This window comes from Bubalus kerabau, chromosome 15, assembly GCF_029407905.1.
Source record: "Bubalus kerabau isolate K-KA32 ecotype Philippines breed swamp buffalo chromosome 15, PCC_UOA_SB_1v2, whole genome shotgun sequence".
NCBI classification, from domain to species: domain Eukaryota; kingdom Metazoa; phylum Chordata; class Mammalia; order Artiodactyla; family Bovidae; genus Bubalus; species Bubalus kerabau.
Genome location: NC_073638.1, coordinates 74,235,141 through 74,259,806, shown reverse-complemented (window position 1 = coordinate 74,259,806; position 24,666 = coordinate 74,235,141). Strand labels below are relative to the sequence as shown.

General features: G+C 40.9%; 1 protein-coding gene across 11 annotated transcripts in view; it reads right to left on the bottom strand.

Moving 5' to 3' along the window:
• TTC17 (tetratricopeptide repeat domain 17) overlaps nt 1-24,666 on the bottom strand; it is a 126,744-nt gene that overhangs the window by 39,761 nt on the left and 62,317 nt on the right. For 9 of the 11 annotated variants that reach the window (XM_055549334.1, XM_055549338.1, XM_055549335.1 and 6 more), the window contains exons 17-18: nt 10,979-11,149; nt 229-488 (exon numbers count right to left, since the gene is read on the bottom strand). In XM_055549334.1, the coding sequence (XP_055405309.1) occupies nt 229-488; nt 10,979-11,149 (431 nt within the window). The remainder of the gene's footprint in view (nt 1-228; nt 489-10,978; nt 11,150-24,666) is intronic. The other 2 variants (XM_055549336.1, XM_055549337.1) reach the window with 1 other exon arrangement.

Here is a 24,666-nt window from a genome sequence, read left to right as displayed (position 1 = left end):
TGTAGGCTTTGAGCGTGGTTTCACACCCATTTCCTCTAAAAGTCAACAATACCTAAGGCACATGAAATGCTTCCAGCAGTACAATTCTCACGTGAAGGCTGACTAGGGCACAGAGTCGAGTGCCACACACCCAACAGATTACACTTGGCAAATTAGGAGCACTGCCCCCTACCCACTCTCAAGGACCTGGGCTACAAATTGGTAAGGACTGAGTTGGCAAACTCATACCCATTCTGTCGCTTCATCATCTTCACTTCTGCAGTCTCCATAGCAAGAACTTCTGGCTACTCCATCCTGGGGGCCTTTCTTCAGTACTCGTATGCCCTGCAAGTCCAGACGCCGTCCCTTCATCTCCAGTGCTCCTCCAAAGCCTTCCAGGGGCCATGCCTGTTGAAATTCATCCACCAAGGCCAATATCTCTTCTGACATTTTTGTTTCATCTGAATTCTCCATCTCATCAGAACCATTGCTTTCCTCAACCACTGTACCTGAAATTCAAGTGCAAGCATGTTATTTAAAGTTACTTAGTCATTCAAGTACTTGAATGACTCCAACCTTGCTTTCTGAGAAAAGTTTCGGCTCTGTTTAGAGGCACTTCTGTAGTCCATCTTCATAAAAATACCATTCAAATCTTCAGAATTCATAATATATCATTTTTCTCATCCAGATTTTACAAAAAACTGGATTGAGAACAGTGGCAGAAGCTAGATGGTAGGCAGTTATAGATAGATTGTCACTACTGAGCATGAAGATGGCTATTTTATGTGTATTTTGGGGGAGGAGGGAAAGACCAACTTGCTCTAGATATAAGGCATAGATGGTAAAGATGAAGTTTATTATGATATATTATTTAATATATAGGATTCTTCAAGCTTTATTCAAATGGCATATGAAATATAGTTGTTAAGACCATACAGACTAATTACCTTAACTGAACAATGATTTGTTTAGTGGAAAATTATCCTAATTCCACATGAAGGCTTTCATTTTCACTAATGGCTAATATAAGATATAACAGTTTGCTAGTATAATTTCCCCCTAAAATGGCTATCAGGATATTTATTATATTGCTAATGTTTCTTATGTAAAGACTCCCACGGATGTTTTTCAGTGCAATGGCCTAGTGAAAATTCTCTCTCCTGAGCAGTCAGTATGTTTCCATTATTATACACTGTAGGTTACACAACCTTACAAGCTCCCCTCTATGCCTAACTAGAAAGAAAGCTTAGGGCAAAATTAGTCTGAGTTTCTTTACAGAATGCTTTCCTTTAAAAAGAAAAATTCTTTACTACTTAACTTTTGCAATTTTGAATAAATGGCTGAATCTTACACTGTGTTCTGTGACAGTTCTTTCTACTCCTTCTAAAAAGTATACAGGGTACAGAAACAAATAAAATGGAATGCTTCCTTCTATGATATGTGTCCAATGGACAACCTGAGAGCTTGGGATTGATGGCTCACAAATTGATAGTCTATGTTATGCCAGTACCCCAATAATCTTCAATTGGTAATCTGGCTTTTCAGTAATTTAGAACATGGCCTTCATAAGGCCAAGGTCAGGAATCTCGTAACGGTTATCAATAGACCTATAACCACAGTGAGTAACCCATCTCAGAACTGCAGTTTCAGCCTCTGAGAAGGCTGAGAAAGCAGGCTGATTCCCATTACTAAAAACAACTTAAAGCTCTGAGCCCTTCTCACAGAAGGTCTGCGGTGTCACTCTCAGCTCTCCAATGGCATCCCTGTCTCCCATTCCACTTTCTGGAATAGAAAGTGGGAAGGTGGGCAGGGCTGTTGCCAAGCTGAGGAGACCACTAGAAATCTCTGTCATTTCTTTCTTTGAAAAGCTATACGGCTCTTCCATTTGTTAACAAGTGACTACAAAATCTATTGCTGTCCTTTCAAGTAACTTTAAGGTTTCCGAGCCAATATGATAGTTTCTGTTGCTTAATATTATCATTAACATTCTGAAACAAGCATAAAGTCAAACGAGTTGGCAAAGTCTTTTCCTTTAGGATATTTAGATAAGAATGGTTACTTGCCAAAATTCTGCAGTCAGTAGTATAAATGTGGGGTTGACCAAGAGTTCTAAATTTAGTTTCTACCTTGTTTGCTCCTATATTCCAAATGTCCACAACTGTTCCTGGTAGAGCAGGCGCAAATAGCTACAGAAACAATTAAGGGGAACTCAGGAATCATTTGTTCTGTGGGTTCCTTGGGGATCAGCTGTTCCTGCTTTTGCCTTGTCCTGCTGGAAATTTGTTGTGTGGTCAAGTACTGCCCACCTAGATGACAGGCAAGCAATGGAAAGGCAGGCATCACGTGTTTAGCATAGCGTCTGATACGCTACATGAGTCACAAACTTCTCAGTACCTAAGCCAGGAAAGCAGCAGCAAAGGACTGCTATAGGGATTCCAACAGGAACTTAATTAGAATTGCCCGGGAGCTGACTTGTAGCAACAGCGTTGTCTCCAAGTCTTCCTCATGTTATTTTAGCTTCCTCTCCTTCCTTCTCTGGCTACCATGGGATTCCCTGCACCTGGTCCTGGGACAGAAAAGAACTTCTGATAGATTTGGCCATGACCAAGAATACAGGTTTAAAGAAAAGTGGCTTTTGGTCAAAGGAAGACAGCACATAACTAATTCCCCAGTGCACAGTTGGAGCTGCAAATGGACGCTGTATATGGAAGCCTTATTTCCATTCAAAAACTACTACTATTTAGAAAGCATTCATGTTGTTTAGTTGCAAAAAGTTCTGTAAGCCCAGGTCTCAAAGATTAATACTTCCCTATGCCCTTAACATATGGTAATATATATCATTAAAAAGTTCCTAGGGAAAAGGCCGTTCACTGATGGAAATCAGTATTCAACTGAGAACTGGTCGCAGGCTGCTGCTGCTGGCAGCCACTCGGACTTTCAAAGCTGCTGGGGCTGGGGAGACAGCAGTTCCTAAAGAACAGCACTAGATAAAGGTGAGAAATGGGGAGATCATTAAGGTGCTACGCCTTAGGAAAAACAGGCCGATCTATTTAGGCCCTACTGCATGCCTGTCTCTCTGCTATATATTTGGGAGCAAAAAGAATCTGATCCTAAGGAATTAAATATAATCAATTTGGAGACATAAAACTATAAACAACAAGAGAGCAATTTAAGTATTTTTTCCTAAAGGAAAAACATAATTGAATATAGTCACGAAATGCTTTTTTCAGGAAAGTAGACTACCTGAGGCAGGATTTAAACAGAACAGAAGTCCAAGGAGGGCACTCCCAGAGTGCTGACACTAAAAAAGCAGGTATGTATATACCCACTTACACACACACAGAAACGGCTGTAAGGAAGTATTTCCAAATTAACTAGAACAAAAAGTTCATATAGAGTACATCAGCAAAGAAGATACTCAGGGCAGCGGGTGACACTGAGTGCCTGGGAAAGTCTGGACGAAGATTCATTGTAAAGGGAGCCTCTAGTTTGTTAAGCAAAGAATAACAAGGTGACAGCCACAACAATTACAAAGGTCAGATTAGTAAATCAGTTGGTGTCTTAGGAACTAGGGGGTGGAGGACAGAAGGAAGACAGAGGACAGACAGGTGTTTCAACAATCTCTGTAAGTGGCACATAAGAGAAACCGACTTAGGCTGGGGATAAAGGGGAAATCTTTAAAAGGGAAGGGAAAGAGCTATGGGGAAATTTCAGTGAAGAAAAATTAACAGAATTTGGTAATTATGTGGCTATAATGGGAAATAGAATAAATCCAGAAATGACTTCCGGAGAAGGCAATGGCACCCCACTCCAGTGTTCTTGCCTGGAGAATCCCAGGGACGGGGGAGCCTGCTGGGCTGCCGTCTATGGGGTCACACAGAGTCGGACACGACTGAAGCGAGTTTGCAGCAGAGATGATGTCAAGATTTTAAAGTCTGATGTGAAACAGGGAGCATTTTACTACACTATGTGAAGTTTTAGAATCTGTGAATGTGTGAATGTAATGCTATTTGCAAAATCAATGCCATAGGGACAGGACAACAGGATAGTGTTGGGATTTGAGGCGCTTATTTATTACTTCATTTAAACATTTGTTGTTACATGCTTAACAATGTGCTGAGGACTCAGAATATAACAACCCATGGAGCTACGGTCTGGGCCAGAAGGATGGACACATCTCCAGACACTGTCCAATAAGCAGCTACAAATACAGAATTCAGGCAGAAAGAAGTCTGGACGACTGAGGGATCTCGGCAGGTTGAGCAAACTCCGGGAGACAGTGAAGCACAGGGAAGCCTGGTGTGCTGCAATCCATGGGGTCACAAGGAGTCAGACACGATTTAGCGACTGAACAACAAGAAGAAAAAAGTAACTGTTAGGCTTGCTGCTTGTGGGCCAGATGCTGTGATGTAAACCAGAAACAGAGAGACGGAGACCCTTGTTTTTTCTTTGTCTTCAACACGTACCATTTTCAAACTGGAAAAAGGAGAATACATGTTGTGAAGTGAAGAGATTGTGAGCACCCACAGTGAGGCTCACCCACAGAAAAGTTCACGCTTTTCTCACTTGGATGAATTATATCTCAGGGTACTGGGAAAACTCACAGCTGAGTCTGAGCCCTGTGAGGTAATCTGGCCAGGATCACAGGGACAGGAGGAGTGCTGAGAAACAGAGAGAAGCACATGTAGTTCTGATTCTAAGAAGGAGGAAAAAAAAAAAGCCCACTATAATTTTGCAACGTTGCAGACACAACTGGAAGTCTGGAAACTCACGGTCTGGGCACCACCGTGGAAGGGACTCTCAAAGTGGAGCACATTCACAGAGAAGGGCCTTGGTGAAACTCCCTAAAACCATGTTAGGCGGGGGAGGACTGAAAACATCAAGGTGATCCTGTAGCAGGAAGAGCAGCTGATATACCGCATACACACATGATCAGACTTTGAAAACATTTTGCTACGAAGATTTAAAAAGATTCCAGAGTGAGTACCTCAAGGATAGTGAAGGGACTAAAAACTATCTTGCCTGGAAAATCCCATGGACGGAGGAGCCTGGAAGGCTGCAGTCCATGGGGTCACTAAGAGTTGGACACGACCGAGTGACTTCACTTTCACTTTTCACTTTCATGCATTGGAGGAGGAAATGGCAACCCACTCCAGTGTTCTTGCCTGGAGAATCCCAGGGATGGGGGAGCCTGCTGGGCTGTCGTCTATGGGGTCGCACAGAGTCAGACACGACTGAAATGACTTAGCAGCAGCAGCAGCAGAAGGAAATGAGGACATTTAGCTAAAGGGAGCAGAAACGTGGGGTGGGGGCTGGTAGACAGGAACAATAACCATCTTCAAACATCTCAGAAAGCACGACATTAGAGAGAGACAGACTGTTAGTCTCAGAGGGCAGACCTAGGGATGAGAAGCCGTATTTTAGCTCTGTATTAGGAAAGACCTATGAATGATCAGAAATGGAATGGATCACCCAGGGAGAGACCGAGCTGCCCATGCCTGGAGCAGAAGCAGAAGAAAGAGAATGCCAGGAACACTACTGAGAGGGAGAGGAGCATCAGAAGGTGATTAAAAGAAGGTGACTGTGTTTGATAAGCAGTGTTAATAATCTTGGAAGAAAGGTTCCAGGAAGAGTTTTAGGGAGCAGAAGCTGAAAAGACAAATGCAAAATGAAACAGATCGAAAATAAACAGAGGTAAAGATCACATATTCAAAAAGATGACCAGCAAGACAAAGTCCTTCCTTCAAAGTTTGGATCAAAACATGTCCAGAAAGTCTTATGTGATTAATATCCATAGGTTTTACTGTAAGACTGTGGCTTCTAAAGGCAAGCAGGCACATTCTACCTTTCAGAATATGTTCCTCTGTCTCACAAAATAGAAAGTACACTCTGGAATTAGACAAAGTTGGTTTCAAACTAGGACTCCACCACCATAGGACCTTGGGCAATTCTGTGTTGAGTTTGTGTCTTCTCTGCACAACATGGATGGATTGGAGGGCATTAGGCTTAGTGAGATACGTCAGACAGAAAAGGCAAATACTGTATGGTATCACTTGTATGTGGAATTCAAAATGTATAACTAGTGAATATAACAACAAAAAAGACTCACAGATATAGAGAACAAACTAGACGTTACCTGTGGGGAGAGGGAAGGAAGGAGGGGCAATATAGGAGCAGGGGATTAAAAGGTACAAACTATTAGTTGTTATGCTGTTTAGTCACTAAATTGTGTTGATTTTTTTGTGACCCCATGGACCGTAGTCTGCCAGGCTCCTCTGTCCATGGGATTCTCCAGGCAAGAATACTGGAGTTGGTTGCTGTTTAGTTCTCCAGGGGATCTTCCCAACTCAGGGATTGAACCCACGTCTCCTGTACTGGACTACTGAGCCACAGGTATAAAATAAGCTACAAAGATACACTGTGCAATATGGAGAATGTAACTGGTATTTTATAACAACTACAAATGGAGGAAAACCTTTAAAAATTGTGAATCACTATATAATACATCTGTAACATGATATTGTACAGTAACTATACTTCAATTTAAAAAAAGGCAGTGATCTCTTCTGTGAAGTCAGAAGATAAAGCTGTGGACTTCAGATTTAATGCATAAAACAACAGCATAAAATTTCAAACTAGTAATCAGAAAGCACAAAGGCTTAAGACTATGATAGGGAGGGAAATGATTCACTTCTGAGAAGAAAACAACAGTGAGTATTCATTTGCACAAGTGGTCCCCTTCCTTCTTTTAGCTGGGTTAGGAGAGTAAAAAGAAGAGAATTCAGAGAAGACAATCTAGAAAAGCAAGCAGGGAATTGTTTCTGTTAATAACTCTTGCGCAAATACGTCAGGGCCCCCTTTCCTGATGTTGACACTGAGCAGATACTGTACGTACTTGTGAGGACTTTGGCTCACAACCAGCCTCTAAGTCAGGAAGCAGCAGAAACACAGGAATACCTATGTTTCCAGAAATGAACATTTCCTGAGTTCAATGTGTGTATGAGTACCTGGTACAAATGTTTCCCCTGAAGTTATTTCCTTTAAATACTCATGAGCACTCTGAAGCTTGCTTTTCCCCCTCCTCCCTCTTCTGGTTTATTTTTAAATTAATGAGATAAGGAAGGCTCAGCAAGATTAAGTAACTTGCCCAAGATTTAACAGCTAGTAGGTGGCAGACATGGTAACAAAATCTCTGACTACAAAACCTACAGATAAGGTTACCGGGGGAGGGGTTCAGGACTAGATACTGAGGTATTAAAGCAATGGTTTTGCAAAGGTTAATCAGTGACACAATTTTCATCAATCCTTAGCAAAATGAGAAACAAAAAAGAACATACACAGGGCTTCCCTGCGTCCAGTGGTTAGGACTTTACACGCCCACTGCAGGGGCACAGGTTCGAGCCCTGGTCGGAAAACTAAGATCCCACATACCGTTTGGTATGGTTAGATAAAAAAAAGAATCAATAAAAAAATAATAACGATAAAAGAAAATATATCTAAAGTTATAGTACATATACACATACACTTATGTCCAGATACACATTTGTTGGTGTAAAGCTGCCAACTGTCCATTTTTGAGGAAGATTATCTTTATTCTAACATGGTCTTTGTACTTCTTTGACAGTAAAATGTTTTTATATACATATATAAAATAATGGTAACAGCAAATGCTAGTTTTCCTCAAAAATGACCTTACAAATTAAAAAATAAAGTTCTAATCTATCAACCCCCTCTGTCTGAGAACCACAGGCAAATGACGCAGGTATGAAGGCAGAAGGGCCAAGGATGAGTTTTAGTTATACACCACCTACTAAAGATGTGAGGCAAGGTACCTAACTTCTCTGAGTCTCAGTTTTCTCAACCAGAAGATGAGCTAATAATATCTATTTCACAAAGTTAATACATAACATATAACACTTTGTAAATTATAAAGTATCACAAAAAGGTAGTAACTATCATAATAATTTATGGTTACTGGAGAGGGCTTAACTATTTGTATTTATTTCCCTCCAAAAACAGAGTTTTAAAAAAACTTTTAACGTCTATGCTTGACTTTTACTATACCACACTATTTAAATTAAAATATAGAATCTTTCTCCTAACCACACTATAGGAAGCTTGCTGGTATAAACGTGGTAACTTATACCATGACTGTGGTCCCTGTGGACTTGTCAGTATCTAGAGAAAAGAAGAATGTACTCCCTGAATTCAGACATGGTTTTTTAAAAAAACAAAAAACGTTAGTATCTAAGAGTAAAACTAGTTAAGACTCATCACCATACTATAATTACACCCTAAAAACCTAAAAACACCCTATAACACCCTAAAAACACCCTATAAAAACACACCCTAAGAGACAGTGTGCAGAGCGCTAAAGGGACCTGGCAACAGGGCAACCGTGCAGTGTCCCAAGTATGGGGGATGGAATGGACTATGGGGGAAACATGGAACTAAAGAAACTTCAATACTAGGTTACCTGCCTCAAGCAATGACGTATTCAGAAGGTGAAGGGTCACACAGTAAGCTTCTGGCTGGGTTTTTTCTGAACTGTCCTAGGGAAAGATTCTAATTTGGTAGTCATGAGTATCACAGTCATTAAGGAGGCATACTGGAATAGTGTCAGTTTCTGTAAGCTGAAAAAAACACCCCTTGATCACTACTCAGTTTTATTTTTGTTGATTCTGAGTTTATCAAACAATCTCAGTTCATGTGGTTGTGTGAGTACCTGATGCCAGAGAGACATGAGGCTCCTGGGCACCAGAGAGGTGTAGCCCCACTGTGAATGAACACAGTGGCCATCTGGTTTAAGTCAGTCTCTTCTGAGTAGGTAAATGGGAAATTAAGTTCCTTAAAGCCCACGATTCCTGGTAGAAGAGATGAAACTAATTTTCTAAACCTACAGAAGTGAAGGTCGCAACATCCCCCTTTGAGGTCTAGCTTGCTTCTTTCTCTTAGACACCGTTTTTTCATATATAATGTACCACTTAGAAGGAAACATAAGATTTTGTAATTGCTAGCTATGTTCATCCAATCTATGCAGGAAGGCAAAGGCCACACTTCACTTCTCTAACAAACATTTACTGTACACAGGAATATACAGTTACATAGGACACAATATATAAGAAGCCCGTTGTTTGATGGAACATAAGTCATACAAGCATTTAACACTACATAAAATGTGTCTTGACAAAAAGTAGGAACAAGACAGCAAACGAAGCAACTGAACTCTTGGCGACCTTTGTGAAAGCTGCACAGAGAAGACAACATTCGAGCTGAACTTGGAGATGCACAGGGGCTGTCTATAAACAGCAGTGTGTAGAGGGGCCCTTCCCAGCCTCTGCAAAGGAACGGGGGCTCAAAGCAGCATGGCCTGTGAGGGAGATAGGGAAAGGTTTGCATTCCCCACGGTATAGAGCACCAGTAGACAGTACAGTTGGAGACAGAATCAAGGGCCAAACTGCCTCATATTCCACATTAAGACATTTGGATTCTTCCTATAGGTAACAGGTGGGCTTCTCTGGTGGCTCCGATGGTAAAGAATCTGCCTGCAATGTGGGAGACCTGGCTTCGAACCCTGGCTTGGGAAGATACTCTGGAGAAGGGAACGGCTATCCACTCCAATGTCCTTGCATTCCATGGACAGAGGAGCCTGGCAGGCTACAGGCCATGGGGTTGCAAAGAGTCAGACACGACTGAGCGACTGCACAGAATTATAGATAACAGAGAACCACAGAACATTTTAAGCATAGGCAACTTACCAGATCAGGTCTGATTTTAGAAACCACTCCTTGGACACAAGAAATTGGTAACAGGTTATTTCTGCTTTTTAAATTGTATACCAATTATATGTATTCTCTCTCCCTCACATACACACATACCCACCCACCTCTCTCACTCTCTCCATACATGACTGAAGTAAAGGACTAGATATAGTGGGGGCCGATCATGAAGCTACTGTTAACAGCCCAGACACAAATGAAGAGAGTCATAACGCAGACAGTGACAGAAGGAACAGATAGAGAGACGGGAAGTTTACCAGGTCTTAGGGATTGACTGGATGTAGTGGTGACCGGGTAAGCTGTGCCATTCACAGGAAGCAGGAATACAGCAATCAGAAGCAGTTCAGGAAATAGGACAAAATGAGGACAAGTTCAATTTTAGATCTGTTACATGTGAAGTGCCTGTGGTACATCCAGATAGAACACTAAAAAGACAGAAGTAAGATCTGGGGTCACAGAGAGTGTCTTGGCTGAAAGTACGGATTTAGAGACACTGGTGTACTCCAATGCATCTCAAAGGCCAAGAGATAACAAAGAGGGGACTAAGAAAAGAAGACCAAGGTTAAGATCCTGGGTAAAAAAAAAAATACAGGACAAAGTAAAGAATAAGTGAATGAAATTGAAAAAAGATATTCTGAGGACAGGAAGAGAACCAAGATCAAGTGATATCCCAGAAGCACAGAGGAAAAGGAAGGAGCTCCCACTGGGGAGCTGTGCAGAGTTCCAAAGGCAGTGAAGAGGTTAGGGTAGGATGAATGAAGTCACTGATTTTGGTAATTATAAACAGACTGATACATCTTAAGAACTTTTCAGCACAGCACAGCTCAAAATGTGATCATAAAATGGAATTTTAAAAGAGGGCCTGCTAAGTATGCCCATTATTTCAAATCTTTAAATTTTACTGGGTTAGTGTAAATACAATGTGCTTTCTTTTTTCGATGATTTACTCAATAGACTAATGACATTAAGAAGACCGGTACATAAATCAAATTGGGTCAGTAAACGAAGATGCTGAGGTGGAGAGAAAAGAAGTATGAAGAGCAATTTCACATTATAGCTTGTCTTCTGCCTCCCAATCTGGGGTCACCCTCATGATTCTACAGTGTAGTAAGTGACTGTTAAAGAAACAAATGTTTGAGAGGAAAGAAAAGCCTAAGTTAAGCTCCAAGCTTGAGAGTTGATTCTACCCCAGGAACAGAGCTCAGGTCAAAGCAACTTACTTTCAAGCCTAAGGACATCTGAGTCCCTCCCTGAATCCTCAACAGACAGCACAGGGTCCTCCTCTGTCCCTGCCTCAGAGGGCTCTTCTTCAGCAGCATCCAGTGACTGTGACTTGTCAAAATACTTCTGTTTGTCATGGCTGTTGTCCAGGGTTTTCGCATGACAATTACCTCAATGACAAGAGACACAGACAGAGCACATTAGAAACCTCTCTTGTGTAGTCCCACAGCTCAAGGTCCCCAAGTATCAGGAAGAGCAAAAAGGTGACCGTTGCGTTTTTCTTCAGCAGGAGAAAAGTGCCCTTTTTAAAGCCAGGTCATAGCTGTGATTCACGATTTTGCACTTAAGTTCAAGTTTCACCTGTTAGGCTACTGTAAGTATTTGGGGGAAAAGCTCTAAGGACAAAGTCCCAAGATCTCCTTCCATTCTTAATGAATGATTGTGAAACACTTCTCTGAAAGTCAGAAACATCATAAAAAAAAAAAAAGTGGTTTTCCTTCTATGTGCCTTTCGAAGGTGAGAAATGACAGATGAGTATCTGAACAAGTCTGGAGATAGATGAATTATAGCAGAAGAGTATACCATTCTTGCATTATAGCTTAAAGTGAAAGACTAAAAGGTAAAGGATTAGAAATTAAAAACCAAGGACCTGGAGGGGGATAGTGGTGGCAGAGAAGCCATATCTGTGACTGTCAGATCACACAGGTGCCTATTTTTCTTTTGGAAAACAAATTTTGATCATGTGTCAAAGTGTCAGTCGCTTAGTCGTGTGTCTGACTCTTTGCAACCCCATGGACTGTAGCCCGCCAGGCTCCTCTGTCCATGGGGATTCTCCAGGCAAGAATACTGGAGTGGGTTGCCATTTCCTTCTCCAGGGGATCATCCAACCCAGGGAGTGAACCTGGTCTTCTGCCTTGCAGGTGGATTCTTTACTGTATGAACCACAAGGGAAGCATGTGTGTGTGTTGGCTCAGTTGTGACTGACTTTTTGCAGTCCCACGGACTGCAGCCTGCTAGGCTCTTCTGCCCATGGCGGGGAATTTCAGGCAAGACTACTAGAGTGGGGTTGCTATTTCCTACTCCAAGGGATCTTCGGGTTCTTTACCACTGGCACCACCTGGGAAGCCCAGTAACAATTTATCTAAGCATTAAATGTCATATTTGAATGTACTCATAGCACTGGGTGATACTAGGTTGTACAAAAGTAACTGTGGTTTTGCACTGCTGAACTCTGCCAGTTGGTATTACAATACATTCTTAAATAAATGTATTTATTCATCATTTTTATATGAATTTCTCACTTTATGTTTTTTTTGGCTAATGACTTACTAGTTACTGCTTATTTTATATTTATTTTAGACTACAGAAATGTTAGACAAAAAAGCAAATTCAACCGGTTTTTTCATTCAAGTTCAAAATGGGTCGTAAAGCAGCAAAGACAACTCACAACATCAACAATGCACTTGGCTCAGGAACTGCTAACAAACGTACAGCGCAGTGGTGGTTCAACAAGTTTTGTAAAGGAGATGGGAGCCCTGAAGATGAGGAACGTGGTGACTGGCCACTGGAAGCTGACGACGACCAACCGAAGGCAATCACTGAAGCTGATTCTCTTAGAACTATATGAGGAGCTGAGGAACTCAACGTCAACCATTCCACAGTCATTCGGCATTTGAACTATACGAGAAGGAGCTGAGGAACTCAACGTCAACCATTCCACAGTCATTCGGCATTTGAAGCAAATTGGAAAGGTGAAAAGCTAGATAAATGGGTGCCTCATGATCTGACTGAAAATCAAAAAAATCATAGTTTTGAAGTGCTGTCTTCTCTTATTCTATGCAACAGTGAACCAACAATTTCTCAATCGGATTGTGACATGTGATGAAAAGTGGATTTTATGACTGCTCTAACCAGTGAGTAGCGATGAACAGCTCACTGGTTGGACAGAGAAGACGCTCCAAAGCACTTCCCAAAGCCAAACTTGCACTAAAAAGTGATGGTCACTGTTTGGTGGTCTGCTGCCCATCTGATCTAACATAGCTTTCTGAATCTTGGTGAAACCATTACATCTGAGAAGTATGCTCAGCAAATCGATGAGATGCATGGAAAACTGCAACGCCTGCAGCTGGTACTGGTCAAAAGAATGGGCCCGATCTTTGTCACAACAATGCCCAGCTGTGCGCTGCAAAACCAGTGCTTCAAAGGCTGAGTGAACTGGCCTCATCTGCCGTATTTACCTGACCTCTAGCCAGCCAACTACCACTTCAAGTATCTCAACAACTTTTTGCAGGGAAAACGCTTCCACAACCAGCAGGAGGCAGAAAATGCTTTCCAAGAGTTTGTCAAATCCCAAAGCACAGATTTTTATGCTACAGGAATAAACAAACTTGTTTCTCATTGGCAAAAATGTGTTGATTGTAATGGTTCCTATTTTGATTAGTAAAGATGTGTTTGCGCCTAGTTGTAACGATTTAAAATTCATGGCCTGAAACCACAATTACTTCTGTACCAACCCAATACTTTCTGACATGTATAGTAAGCATGACCTCTTGATACCATTTTGCCCAGGAGTCAAAGAGCTTTGACCTTATTAGGGAACCATGTGTTAATAGAGATACAGAGCCACTATTTAGCTCCACTTGATAGTCATTCTCTGGGAAGAGGAATGTATTACCAGATGCTGTGTCTTTGGTGGAGATCTGGCTGGCTGAACAGGTCTCCTCATGTTCCATGTGCGTTGTTGCAGAAGATGCATATTCAGTAGAAGCCTACATCCTATTACAGGACACTTCTCTGAATAAGAGTGTGTAAGTAACTTTTCTCCTTTATCGGAACATCCAAACATGTTCTAAAAGCTTTTTTTTTTCCTTTTAAAAGAGAATGTTGCCTCAAAGAGATGTATGTACCCAATCAAGTGTCTTTGTAGCAATGGGAATACAGGAAGTCTTTCTGGATCTGATGACTCCCCTTCAGATTCTGTAATTTCGGAAAGTGCTACTCAGTCATTTCCCTCATTGTACCAAAAACACATAAAGGACTCAAAGCCTTTCCCAACTTACTAGTTTAGAGAGAGCGGGGAACTGCATACTTTGGGAGTCACTTTCCATTTCCCAATTCTACACTATCATACATATGAGGTTATTTTCAACAAGGTTACGCCAGAAACTGAAGACTCTCTGTCTCAAGAGAGCTTTAGCTCTCAAGAAATTTAACAAGCAACCTGGGGAGACACTAAAGAAAGACAACAAACACTAATGAACTGGTCTACTGTGCCCAGCAGGTGCTTCCGAGAATGAGCTTTGAGTGGGGAGATCTTGAATTGTGAAGAATACGTAGGACTTAAAAACACAACTTTAAAAAGGGGCAATTACAAGGAAGGGCACCAGTATTTCTTCAGTACTTTTGCATTTTTTCCCCCACTTATGCCTCAAAAACACCCTATGAAATATTAATTTTACAGACAAACTGATTCTCCATGAGATTAAGTAACTTGTCTGAGGTCAAATATAACTAAGTGGTAGATCTGGGATATGAATCAGTTCTATTTTACTACAAAGCTTCTTGGCTTCCCCCCAGTCAATACTACCTCTTTAAGTTAAAAAAAAAAAAAAAAAAAAAAAAGGTCAAGAAGTTGGCATTCTAGGTAGGGAGGAATAATGTGCTGAGCAAAGCAACAGGAATAGGGATTCTCATTTGTGATTGGGAGGCCATGAGAAGTACAACTTGACAGAGATGGAAAGGATGGAGTGTATGTGGGCCCTGGAGGGCTACCAGGAAAGAAGCCATAAAGAGCAATGGTAGCTGCTTTCTTTCTCCAGATTCTCCTGAGAGGCCAGAGGTTGCACAGTTGCCTCCACTTCTGTCTTCCCCACTGAGCCCTTGTAGGTAAATGTGGGAAACCAAGCACATGAGCATTAAAATAAAACAAAGCAATGACAACAAGTCCATACACCCAACTGTCTGAACTTTACTATGAAGAATAGCATGTCTCTTAGAAGCAATTTTTAATTAGGATATAAATAAGCATGACTATTAAAGCAGAGAGCAAAGAAAACAATGACAATGATACTGATAATTTAAAACATACACTGTTCCTAGTGAATGTTCTGTCTTTAACTTTGGTGAATTTGCCTCTAAAGCATTATTCACCTTGACACAAGCCGGGTAAAGCAAAAGGACAGACCATTTAACTCTGGAACCCGGTGAAATCCTAGCTGTGTTTCCTGCAGTTGATTTTGTCCTCCAACCTTTGCATCTCTTATTTTTCTCTCCCACCCTCTATTATAAAAATTTAATTGGTTTCATCTTTTTAAATGTCTGCAATATTTAAAAATGCTTTATAGGTCATTTATAAGATATGATATGCATAAGATCCTGAAGCTAAAATTAGTCCTTCTGCATGACCTTAAAGCAGACACCCTCTTGAAGCAAGCCTCGTGAATTCTAAGAATGTCCTGCCCTCCAACTCAGGAAATCGGGGCCAGCACCTCTGAGGGAGAGGGTATAAAAGGGGATCAGGGAGAAATAGGGGAATTAAGGGAATAAGTAGTTTATTTTAAGCTATTTCTTGGAAGTAGGCAAAATCAAAATGATCAAGTAAAAATTACATGTTTTCAAATTAGAACTGTTGATATGAATTTTCTTAGGTTGATGGTTAAAACCAGACTGGTTTAGTATTCTGGTGTGATTTCCATGATTAACTAGTCTAATCACACAAAGTCATATTGCCTAATTCTTGAATGACTCCTTCCAGTTGCCGGAGGCAGAACTGAGGAACTTCAGAAAAAATAAATGTATCTATTCTTTGGACTATAGTACAGGTCTACTCCAGCTAAAGAGGAACTGAAAACAGTTGCCTATATAAGAAAAATATTGCTTGTCTTCTCAGCAAAGGTAGAGATAATGTTCTCATTAAAGAAATAGGAAATGTCGAAGAAGGAAAAATGGAAAGACACCTAAAAAGTAACAAGTATCTTCTGTGCATATGGCTATTATTTCTTGCTGATGCAAAAATGAGGAGATTCTGTGACTTAGACTAACCTTGATAGGCTTTTTTTTTTGGGGGGGGGGGGACTTCATGATTTAAATGAAATGCTCTATATAACAAGGTCCCAGATGAAAATGGAAACACTGTCCTCTGCTTAATGTTCTGTATTTGCTTGCAAAGAATTTAGCACCCGATTCAAATCCTGGCAGTCTGGTTTTTCTTAGAATTAAGAGAGGATATGCAGGAGATATAAGAGATGAGGGTTCGATTCCTGGGTAGGGAAGATTCCCTGGAGGGCATGGAAACTCACTCCAGTACTCTTGCCTGGAGAATCCCAGGGACAGAGGAGCCTGGCAGGTTTTAGTCCATAGGGTTGCAAAAAGTTGGACATGACTGAAGCAACTTAGCATACACACAAGCAAGAGAGGATAAGGCAATAGCAACTTAGCATTCAGAAAACTAAGATCATGTCATGTGGTCCCATTATTTCATGGCAAATAGATGGGGAAGCAATGGAAACAGTGAGAGACTTTATTTTTTTGGGCTCCAAAATCACTGCAGATGGTGACTGCAGCCATGAAGTTAGAAGATGCCTGCTCCTTGGAAGAAAAGTTATGACCAACCTAGAAAGCATATTAAAAAGCAGAGACATTACTTTGTCAACAAAGGTCCATCCAGTCAAAGCTACGGTTTCTCCAGTAGTCATGTATGGATGTGAGAGTTGGACTATAAAGAAAGTTGAGCGTTGAAGATTTGATGCTTTTGAACTGTGGTGTTGGAGAAGACTCTGGAGAGTCCCTTGGACTGCAAGCAGATCCAACCAGTCCATCCTAAAGGAGATCAGTCCTGAATATTCATTGGAAGGACTGATGCTGAAGCTGACACTCCAATACTTTGGCCACCTGATGCAAAGAACTGACTCATTTGAAGAGACCCTGATGGTGGGAAAGACTTAAGGCGGGAGGAGAAGGGGACGACAGAGGACGAGATGGTTGGATGGCATCACTGACTCAATGGACATGAGTTTGAGTAAACTCCGGGAGTTGATGATGGACAGGGAGGCCTGGCGTGCTGCAGTCTGTGGGGTTGCAAAGAGTCGGACATGGCTGAGCAACTGAACTGAACTGACTGAACTAAGCATGAAACTTCAAAGTATTTCTGGTTCTGGAAAAACTATGAGATCTTAAACTTATCAACATCCTTTTTTTGCAGTTAAGAGTACTGCCTGTATAAATTGGGTTATTAATATTAACCTCCCCTACAAGGGTATGCTGGAAAACGACTAAATATTTAATACACCATGTCTAAGCCTAAGTCTCCTGAGGGAGAAAGGCACAATTTATTCTGTGGCTAAACAGATTTTCAGAGTAAACTAAGTTCTTGGGAACTCCTATCATGACTAGGGTTAAAGAAATCTCCTATTTTCTCTTGTTAATTCTGTTTACAAAGGTCTTAGGAGATTATTTTTCAACTGGAGTTGGGAAACCACCTACTTATTAAAAAGAATTCTTCTCTTTTGAATCTCATAAGTTGGTAAAGAGATTCCTGGGTGGATTAGGAATCCTTTAGGGTTCCTTAGGGTTTGTTATAATAAAGAAATGCTACAAAACTGAGGCATCAAAATTTTGTAAGAGCAAGTAACTAATTTTCTATTTATTTCTCTAGTAAGAAATCTATCTTTTAGGAAAAATGGTAAGATACATTGTGAAGTGGACAAAAGTGTATCTTTGAGTTAATCACCATTGCTAAGCAAGATTATTATTTTTTAAATTAAATTTTATTGGAGTACAGTTGCTTTACAAAGATTACTTTAAAATACCACTAGGAAAATTTCACTGTGGGCGGCATGTGGGGCTTGGGACCACACTGAGCACAGGTAATAATGAAGAAGAAGCCTTACTGCAAACGGATTCCTTTATGATTTCTACCTCAAAGTCTTATAGACCTTGTTCTAAAAAGAAGCATTCCATGGTATTAACGCAAATCCTGCCTAGATACAGCCTTACCATATGAACTTGGGCAAATCGACTCTCTGCATCTAGGTTCTTTACCTGAAATAGGTAAGCTACTGTCCAATAGTAAGAGGAGTCTGAGTAAACACCACTGCTGAAACCACAGTGAACATAAGCACACAGAACTCCTTGAATTTAAGTGACCCTGAGACAAGAGAATCTGCCTCGCCTCCTCTACCCTGGGCTGTCCTCCGCTTAGAAACATGAGAGAAAGCATTTCAACAGTCGCAATGGCTCAGACTTGTTCTCATTCAGCAGTTCAGTTCCTGCTAAATGAGATTCTTACAGGAGGTTTAAAAGTAATGGCTATGTACTGGCTGACCTTAACTGCCAGAGAGAAAACAGATCATATTAAAGACTTGAAATCAGCAACCTCAGGATTATATAGGCATTCCCTCATGGTGAGGTGAATGAGTCAGAAGTGAGTTTAAAAAAGAAAAACTAGCAAAGAAAAGTATGTGACCTCAAAATGAAATGAGAGCAGGGGTGGGGAGATAAGAGAGAAATTCTTTTCTACTATATATTCTAGAGTTAAATTCTCTCCTGGGGAACACTGTTCACACATGGTGGGGGAATCTGGTTTGTACAGACGTATACGCCCTGCCTCCTTTTAGAGGACAAGAAGGAGAATGAGCTATAAATCTGGTCTCCTTGTCCTGCCATGTGGCATTCCCTAAGTGGCTAAAGTGTAGGGTGCAAAGTCAGCACCAGCTGAGACACAGACACCATGACACATAGGCTGTGAAAGAAACGACTCCAGTGATGGAATCTAAGCTCTCCAGTGCTGTAACTTCCTCCAGAAATGGGAAAGATTAGGTTAGATCCCTAAACAAGGGAATTTAAACATTAAGTTTACTAGGAAAGATTTCCCCACGCAGCAACTACATAAAAAAGTTAACTGTCATAGGTGCCATTATTACTATTAAATTTAAAAGTCTGTTTTACTTCAGCCTAAGGAAATGGGTTTTGAGCCCGAATGTTGGGCAAACAAATCCAATAGATTTCTCACACTTACCGATTTATCTATGAATGTTAGTTTTTCAAGGAGGGTCAACAAGGACATTTGTTTGTAATTTTCATTAAAAACAGTGCAGACGGGAGGTAGGAAAATACAGGCTACCTATTAGATGTGTCAGCTTCTAGTGGACAGGTGAGACAATGTAATTCCTTTCCTCTGCCCCCTCCCATGGCGTGGGAGCTGCAGGCCTTAACAGATCTATATATGTATGGCAGGAAGTGCTCTGTGCATACAGCTCATTACCGTCTATTACCAGGTATTCTCAGTAGCTCAAACTTGGAATGCCATTAGATAATTTGCCGTATGAGCACATTCTCAGGGCTAAACACTGGGAGGAGGGTGTGCAATGCATGGACCAGCATACGGAGATGAAAAAAGGAATGGTCCCTGCTCTCAAGGAGTGAGGAAAGTCCTGTAGGAGACCTCTGTCTTGTACACAAATAACTGTAACGGCAAGTCAAGGAGCTGAAGGAGAGACACAGGTGGGATGACTGCTCATGCACTGCTTATGATTAAGGGATCAGGTAAGGCGTGTGGCAGAAGTGGGCCTTGAAGGATGGGCAAGATTAGAATTTTTATTTAGGGAGGGAAGGAGGGCACGAAGGAGAGTTATGGGGGAAAACTACTGAGAACGACACAAGCAAACACATGGAACCAGGAAAGCAGGGTGTATGCGGTAGAGAAAGCAGGCTGTCTACAACAGCATCATCGTGTGTCATGTGTTATGGTTTGGTACAATTTCCACTGATGCTCTAAAGGAGAGAATGATATTAAAGTCTCTGTATTGTCAGTGAGCTTAAATTAAGCACCCCTATTTGAGTCAACCACAGACTCTTGTAGTAAGTTGGCTTCATTCAATTCTTAATGCCTAGAATAAGCCTATGCACAGAGGGCAGGGATGAGGGAACAGGGGAGGGCTTAGGAAACTTCTTAGCTACTCACAACCTTTGTGGTTGATATTTATCTCTCTTTTCTCATGCTGAAAGTGTTTATAGTCACCTGCTGGTGTCAAGGAAAAAAATCTAGTAAAAAAAATCAACATCTTAACTCTGGTCCTCTTCCTCATATGGAGGCACAGAGATAGGCAAAATGGGAAAGGGACCTACCATTAGAAGCCCTTGTTGCTTCCATATGGCCAGTGTACTGTAAATCAAGTGTAAAGCATTAGAAAAATAAATGATAATGTTTCCTTTTGCTTTATGTCACCAAACGAAATTGGCCTGGAGGCATTTACCTCAGTTGCCACTCTGCACATAATAACATACTTTCCAGGACTTTGCTCGTTCCCAATTTTTAACATTTATGGTTTTTAGGCAGTGTACAGTGAGAGATGGTGACTTGTTTGGTTAAGTTTTCCTATAGTTGTATTTCATGTCATCAAGGGAAATTGGCTATATTATCACAGGTGTATCAGGAATCAGAAGACTTGATTAACACCACACTCCCTGTCAGCTGCTACTACTCTTTCTCCTAAAATGTGATATGCTTTCTTTTTTTAAAAAAATATTCATCACTTTGGATATTTGTGATCTCACTGGATTATTAAGTAATGCCTGACAGCTAAAGCAGCTTAAACTGCTTTGAGAGTGGCAAATTTTGAATGTCAAATTTAGATTTGTTGTTATAAAAATCAACTAAGTGAGAAGAGAAATCCAAAGCTGTGTTATTTTCAACAGCTAAGAATTCTGATTTAAATTTCTCTTGTATTTTAAACAGCATAATTAAATAAACTTTGATGGTTAAGAAAAAGTAACAGATTACTGAGATTTTCTTGGTCAAAGAACACAAAAGTTTAGTATGAAACAAATTCAACTACTGGTAATAACTAACAATGAAAGAAAAAAAGGGAGGAAAAACCCAAACCAGCACATATATGACCACACACATGTACATGCCAGGTTTCCTCAGTCATGAGTATTTTAAATCTCACCAGTGCTCTTTTCTAGTGATTATCAGGCCCAACTACTGTATTTCCATTAGGCCATGGAACCGAGTTAAAAAAAAAAAATCATTCAATGATTATATTTGTAAAGGGGTTTAAGTACGTGGTACTCACTGTTTTAAACAAGAACTCCAAAACTGGTGAAAAGTGAAAGTCGCTCAGTCGTGTCCGACTCTTTGCGACCCCATGGAATAGTCCATGGAATTCTCCAGGCCAGAATACTGGAGTGGGTAGCCTTTTCCTTCTCAAGGGGATCTTCCCAACCCAGGGACTGAACCCAGGTCTCCCACACTGTGGGCGGATTCTTTACCAGCTGAGCCACCAGAGTAATTCATTTCAACTAGTTGGTTCACAATGTACAGAAAGAATTTTCTGAGGTATAGGTCACTAAAAAAAAAAAAAGCCCTCTCTAACGTAGCGTGGATTTGTAGTATATGTGAGAGAGGGAGAGGGAGAGAAAGTTCTGCCAACTAGAATAATTTTTTGAATAGGGAAGAGTCATGCAAATGCTTGCTATATGAGATAGCAAAGCTTAACGTCACAAACTGAAATATCCCCCAAAACATCAGCTATCATGAACGGATACTGAAGATATAGAAAGAAAGATAGCATCCAATGAACTTGCCTAACTTCCTTCACACAAAGTATTCATAACAAAATGTTAGCCCCCTTCAGCTCCTATCAGGAGACATGTACCACTGCAGTGACAAACCACATTAAACGCATCTTGTTCAGTGATTAACGAGGGCTGGATAAAACAGACCCCACCTTGCTCATCCATTTTTCTTGCTGGTGTGTACCATCACTGTGACCTCAGTGATGTGAGTGTTGGAAAAAGTTCCTGATGCAGAATGGAGCCTAAACACAAAGGGTGATGTCTCAGTAGAACTTTCCAATCCTATTGGCAGAGAAGCGATCATAAAATATGATGAACAATGCCTTCCAGTGGGTTATTTCCACACTACATACACATCAGAAAGGAGGAAGACTTAATTTACATGACCTAGACTTAATTTAAAAGACACTTACTCCTTGGAAGGAAAGTTATGACCAACCTAGATAGCATATTCAAAAGCAGAGACATTACTTTGCCAACAAAGGTCCGTCTAGTCAAGGCTGTGGTTTTTCCTGTGGTCATGTATGGATGTGAGAGTTGGACTGTGAAGAAGGCTGAGTGCCGAAGAATTGATGCTTTTGAACTGTGGTGTTGGAGAAGACTCTTGAGAGTCCCTTGGACTGCAAGGAGATCCAACTAGTCCATTCTAAAGGAGATCAGTCCTGGGTGTTCTTTGGAAGGAATGATGCTAAAGCTGAAACTCCAGTATTTTGGCCACCCCATGCGAAGAGTTGACTCATTGGAAGACTCTGATGCTGGGAGGGATTGGGGGCAGGAGGAGAAGGGGACGACAGAGGATGAGATGGCTGGATGGCATCACTGACTGGATGGACATGAGTCTGAGTGAACTCCGGGAGTTGGTGATGGACAGGGAGGCCTGGCGTGCTGCGATTCATGGGGTTGCAAAGAGTTGGACACGACTGAGCGACTGAACTGAACTGGAGACTTAATTTACAAACTCAAAAATATAACTCACTTTCTTTTGGACATGCAAAGAAACATGGCAAACACTGGCAAAGACCATTCGCACACATGAAGTTGTTACTAACTCTGTAACTCAGAGAGATTATCTTAATAAATTTGCAACTTCTTAAAGAAAAGCATTCTATAACTGAATGACAAGCTGCAGTGTGAAGCTGACTTCAAAAAGTGCGACTGCAGTGTCTCATGTAACCATATAGTTGCTGCTCTCGTTCTCAGTCCTCTTAGAGCAACACAGCCAAGCTGCAGTGACTCAGTTCCAACAGTTCCAGAAACAGAGAATAAAACCACTTGCCCAGTGTTTATTACATACAGGGGCTTAGAATACCCTCCTGACAAATGCCTTACTTCTTCACGAGCCTGCCAAATTTTTAAATTTTTTTCACCTACTTTCTTATGTTTCCATAACAAGTGAAGTTTTAAAAAAGTCTTTCTTCAGTTCAGTTCAGTCACTCAGTCGTGTCCAACTCTTTGCGACCCCATGGACTGCAGCATGCCAGGTTTCCCTGTCCATCACCAACTCCTGGAGTTTATCCAAACGCATGTCCATTGAGTTGGTGATGCCATCCAACCATCTCATCCTCTGTCATCCCCTTCTCCTCCCGCCTTCAATCTTTCCCAGCATCAGGGTCTTTTCAAATGAGTCAGCGCTTGACATCAGGTGGCCAAAGTATTGGAGTTTCAGCTTCAGCATCAGTCCTTCCAATGAACACTCAGGATTGATTTCCTTTAGGATGGACTGGTTGGATCTGCTTGCAGTCCAAGGGACTCTCAAGAGTCTTCTCCAACACCACAGTTCAAAAGCATCAATTCTTTGGTGCTCAGCTTTCTTTATAGTCCAATTCTCACATCCATACATGACTACTAGAAAAACCACAGCCTTGACTAGACGGACCTTTGTTGGCAAAGTAATGCCTCTGTTTTTTAATATGCTGTCTAGGTTGGTCATAACTTTTCTTCCAAGGAGTAATGTCTTTTTATTTCATGGCTGCAGTCACCACTACTATTTACATGCTATCTAAAGAATGATTCTTGGCATCATTAACTACTTGCTTTAAAGTTATTTTAGTTACACAGTGACAGGATGAAACACAAGTTATATAGTTTAGAATCATGCCATTAACTCCAAATTAATCCAACTGTATACAGAACATTCACTTTAATATTTCTATTATCCTAGAATTTATTGTTTTAGTATAGATATCTTGCTATTGTACAGAAAAAACTTTTGATAAACTGAGGTCACCAACTGATTTTCTAAACTGTTAAACCCAGAGCTTTTCACACTATTCACTCATCCATTACTGTTGCAATTTTTCCATAGGTATCAGTACCTTTATTTATGCAATGTTTTTCTTTAAATGGACTCATTGTTTAATCTTACAATAATTTATGTTAAAAGGGAAAATAAATATCACTTTTCAAGAATGACAGGTTTGATGTGCTGGTTATATAATTCTTCCAATGCCAATCAGAATAAGTCACGAATACTAAAATTAAAAAATGTTACTCAATACCACCTAATAGCTTGTGCACTTCTGGTGCTATCTGTATTTTAGGAGCCAATACAAAGCATACTGTTAATTTCCTTTTCCTTCTCAAACCCTCTGTTCCTCTGACCTTCAAGACCTAGCTCCCTCTTGGTTCTCCCAGGCCCCTCTCTTGACTCACTCTTTCCCTGGCTCTGCTCCTTAAATGTTAGTATTTTCTAAGACTCTATTCTTGTACTTTTCTTCTCACCATGAACCTTCTGATGGAACCAGTGGCATCTTGGAATGAACACGTCTACCACTGAACTTATTTTCCAGCCCTACATCAATGTATGGATAATTTCTTTTCCACATTCCTCCTCTTAATGACACTGACAACTATCCAGTTAGCAGAATTAGAAACCTCTAAAGTCAATTCACATTTTTAGTCTAGTGTTTTCAGCCCTTCCTCTCTCAATGTTATCTCCAATTTCCTCTGCCCCTCTTCATACTCATCTGACAACTGGCCTCTTATTCCACTGAGAAATAATCAGAAGTCTCACTATACCGACATCTCTACCTACACGCTGTACCTTCTCCTATCTAAGGACCCCCTCTACGCTACCTTTGTGCCTTGGGTCCCATCCCCTTCTGTTTATTCA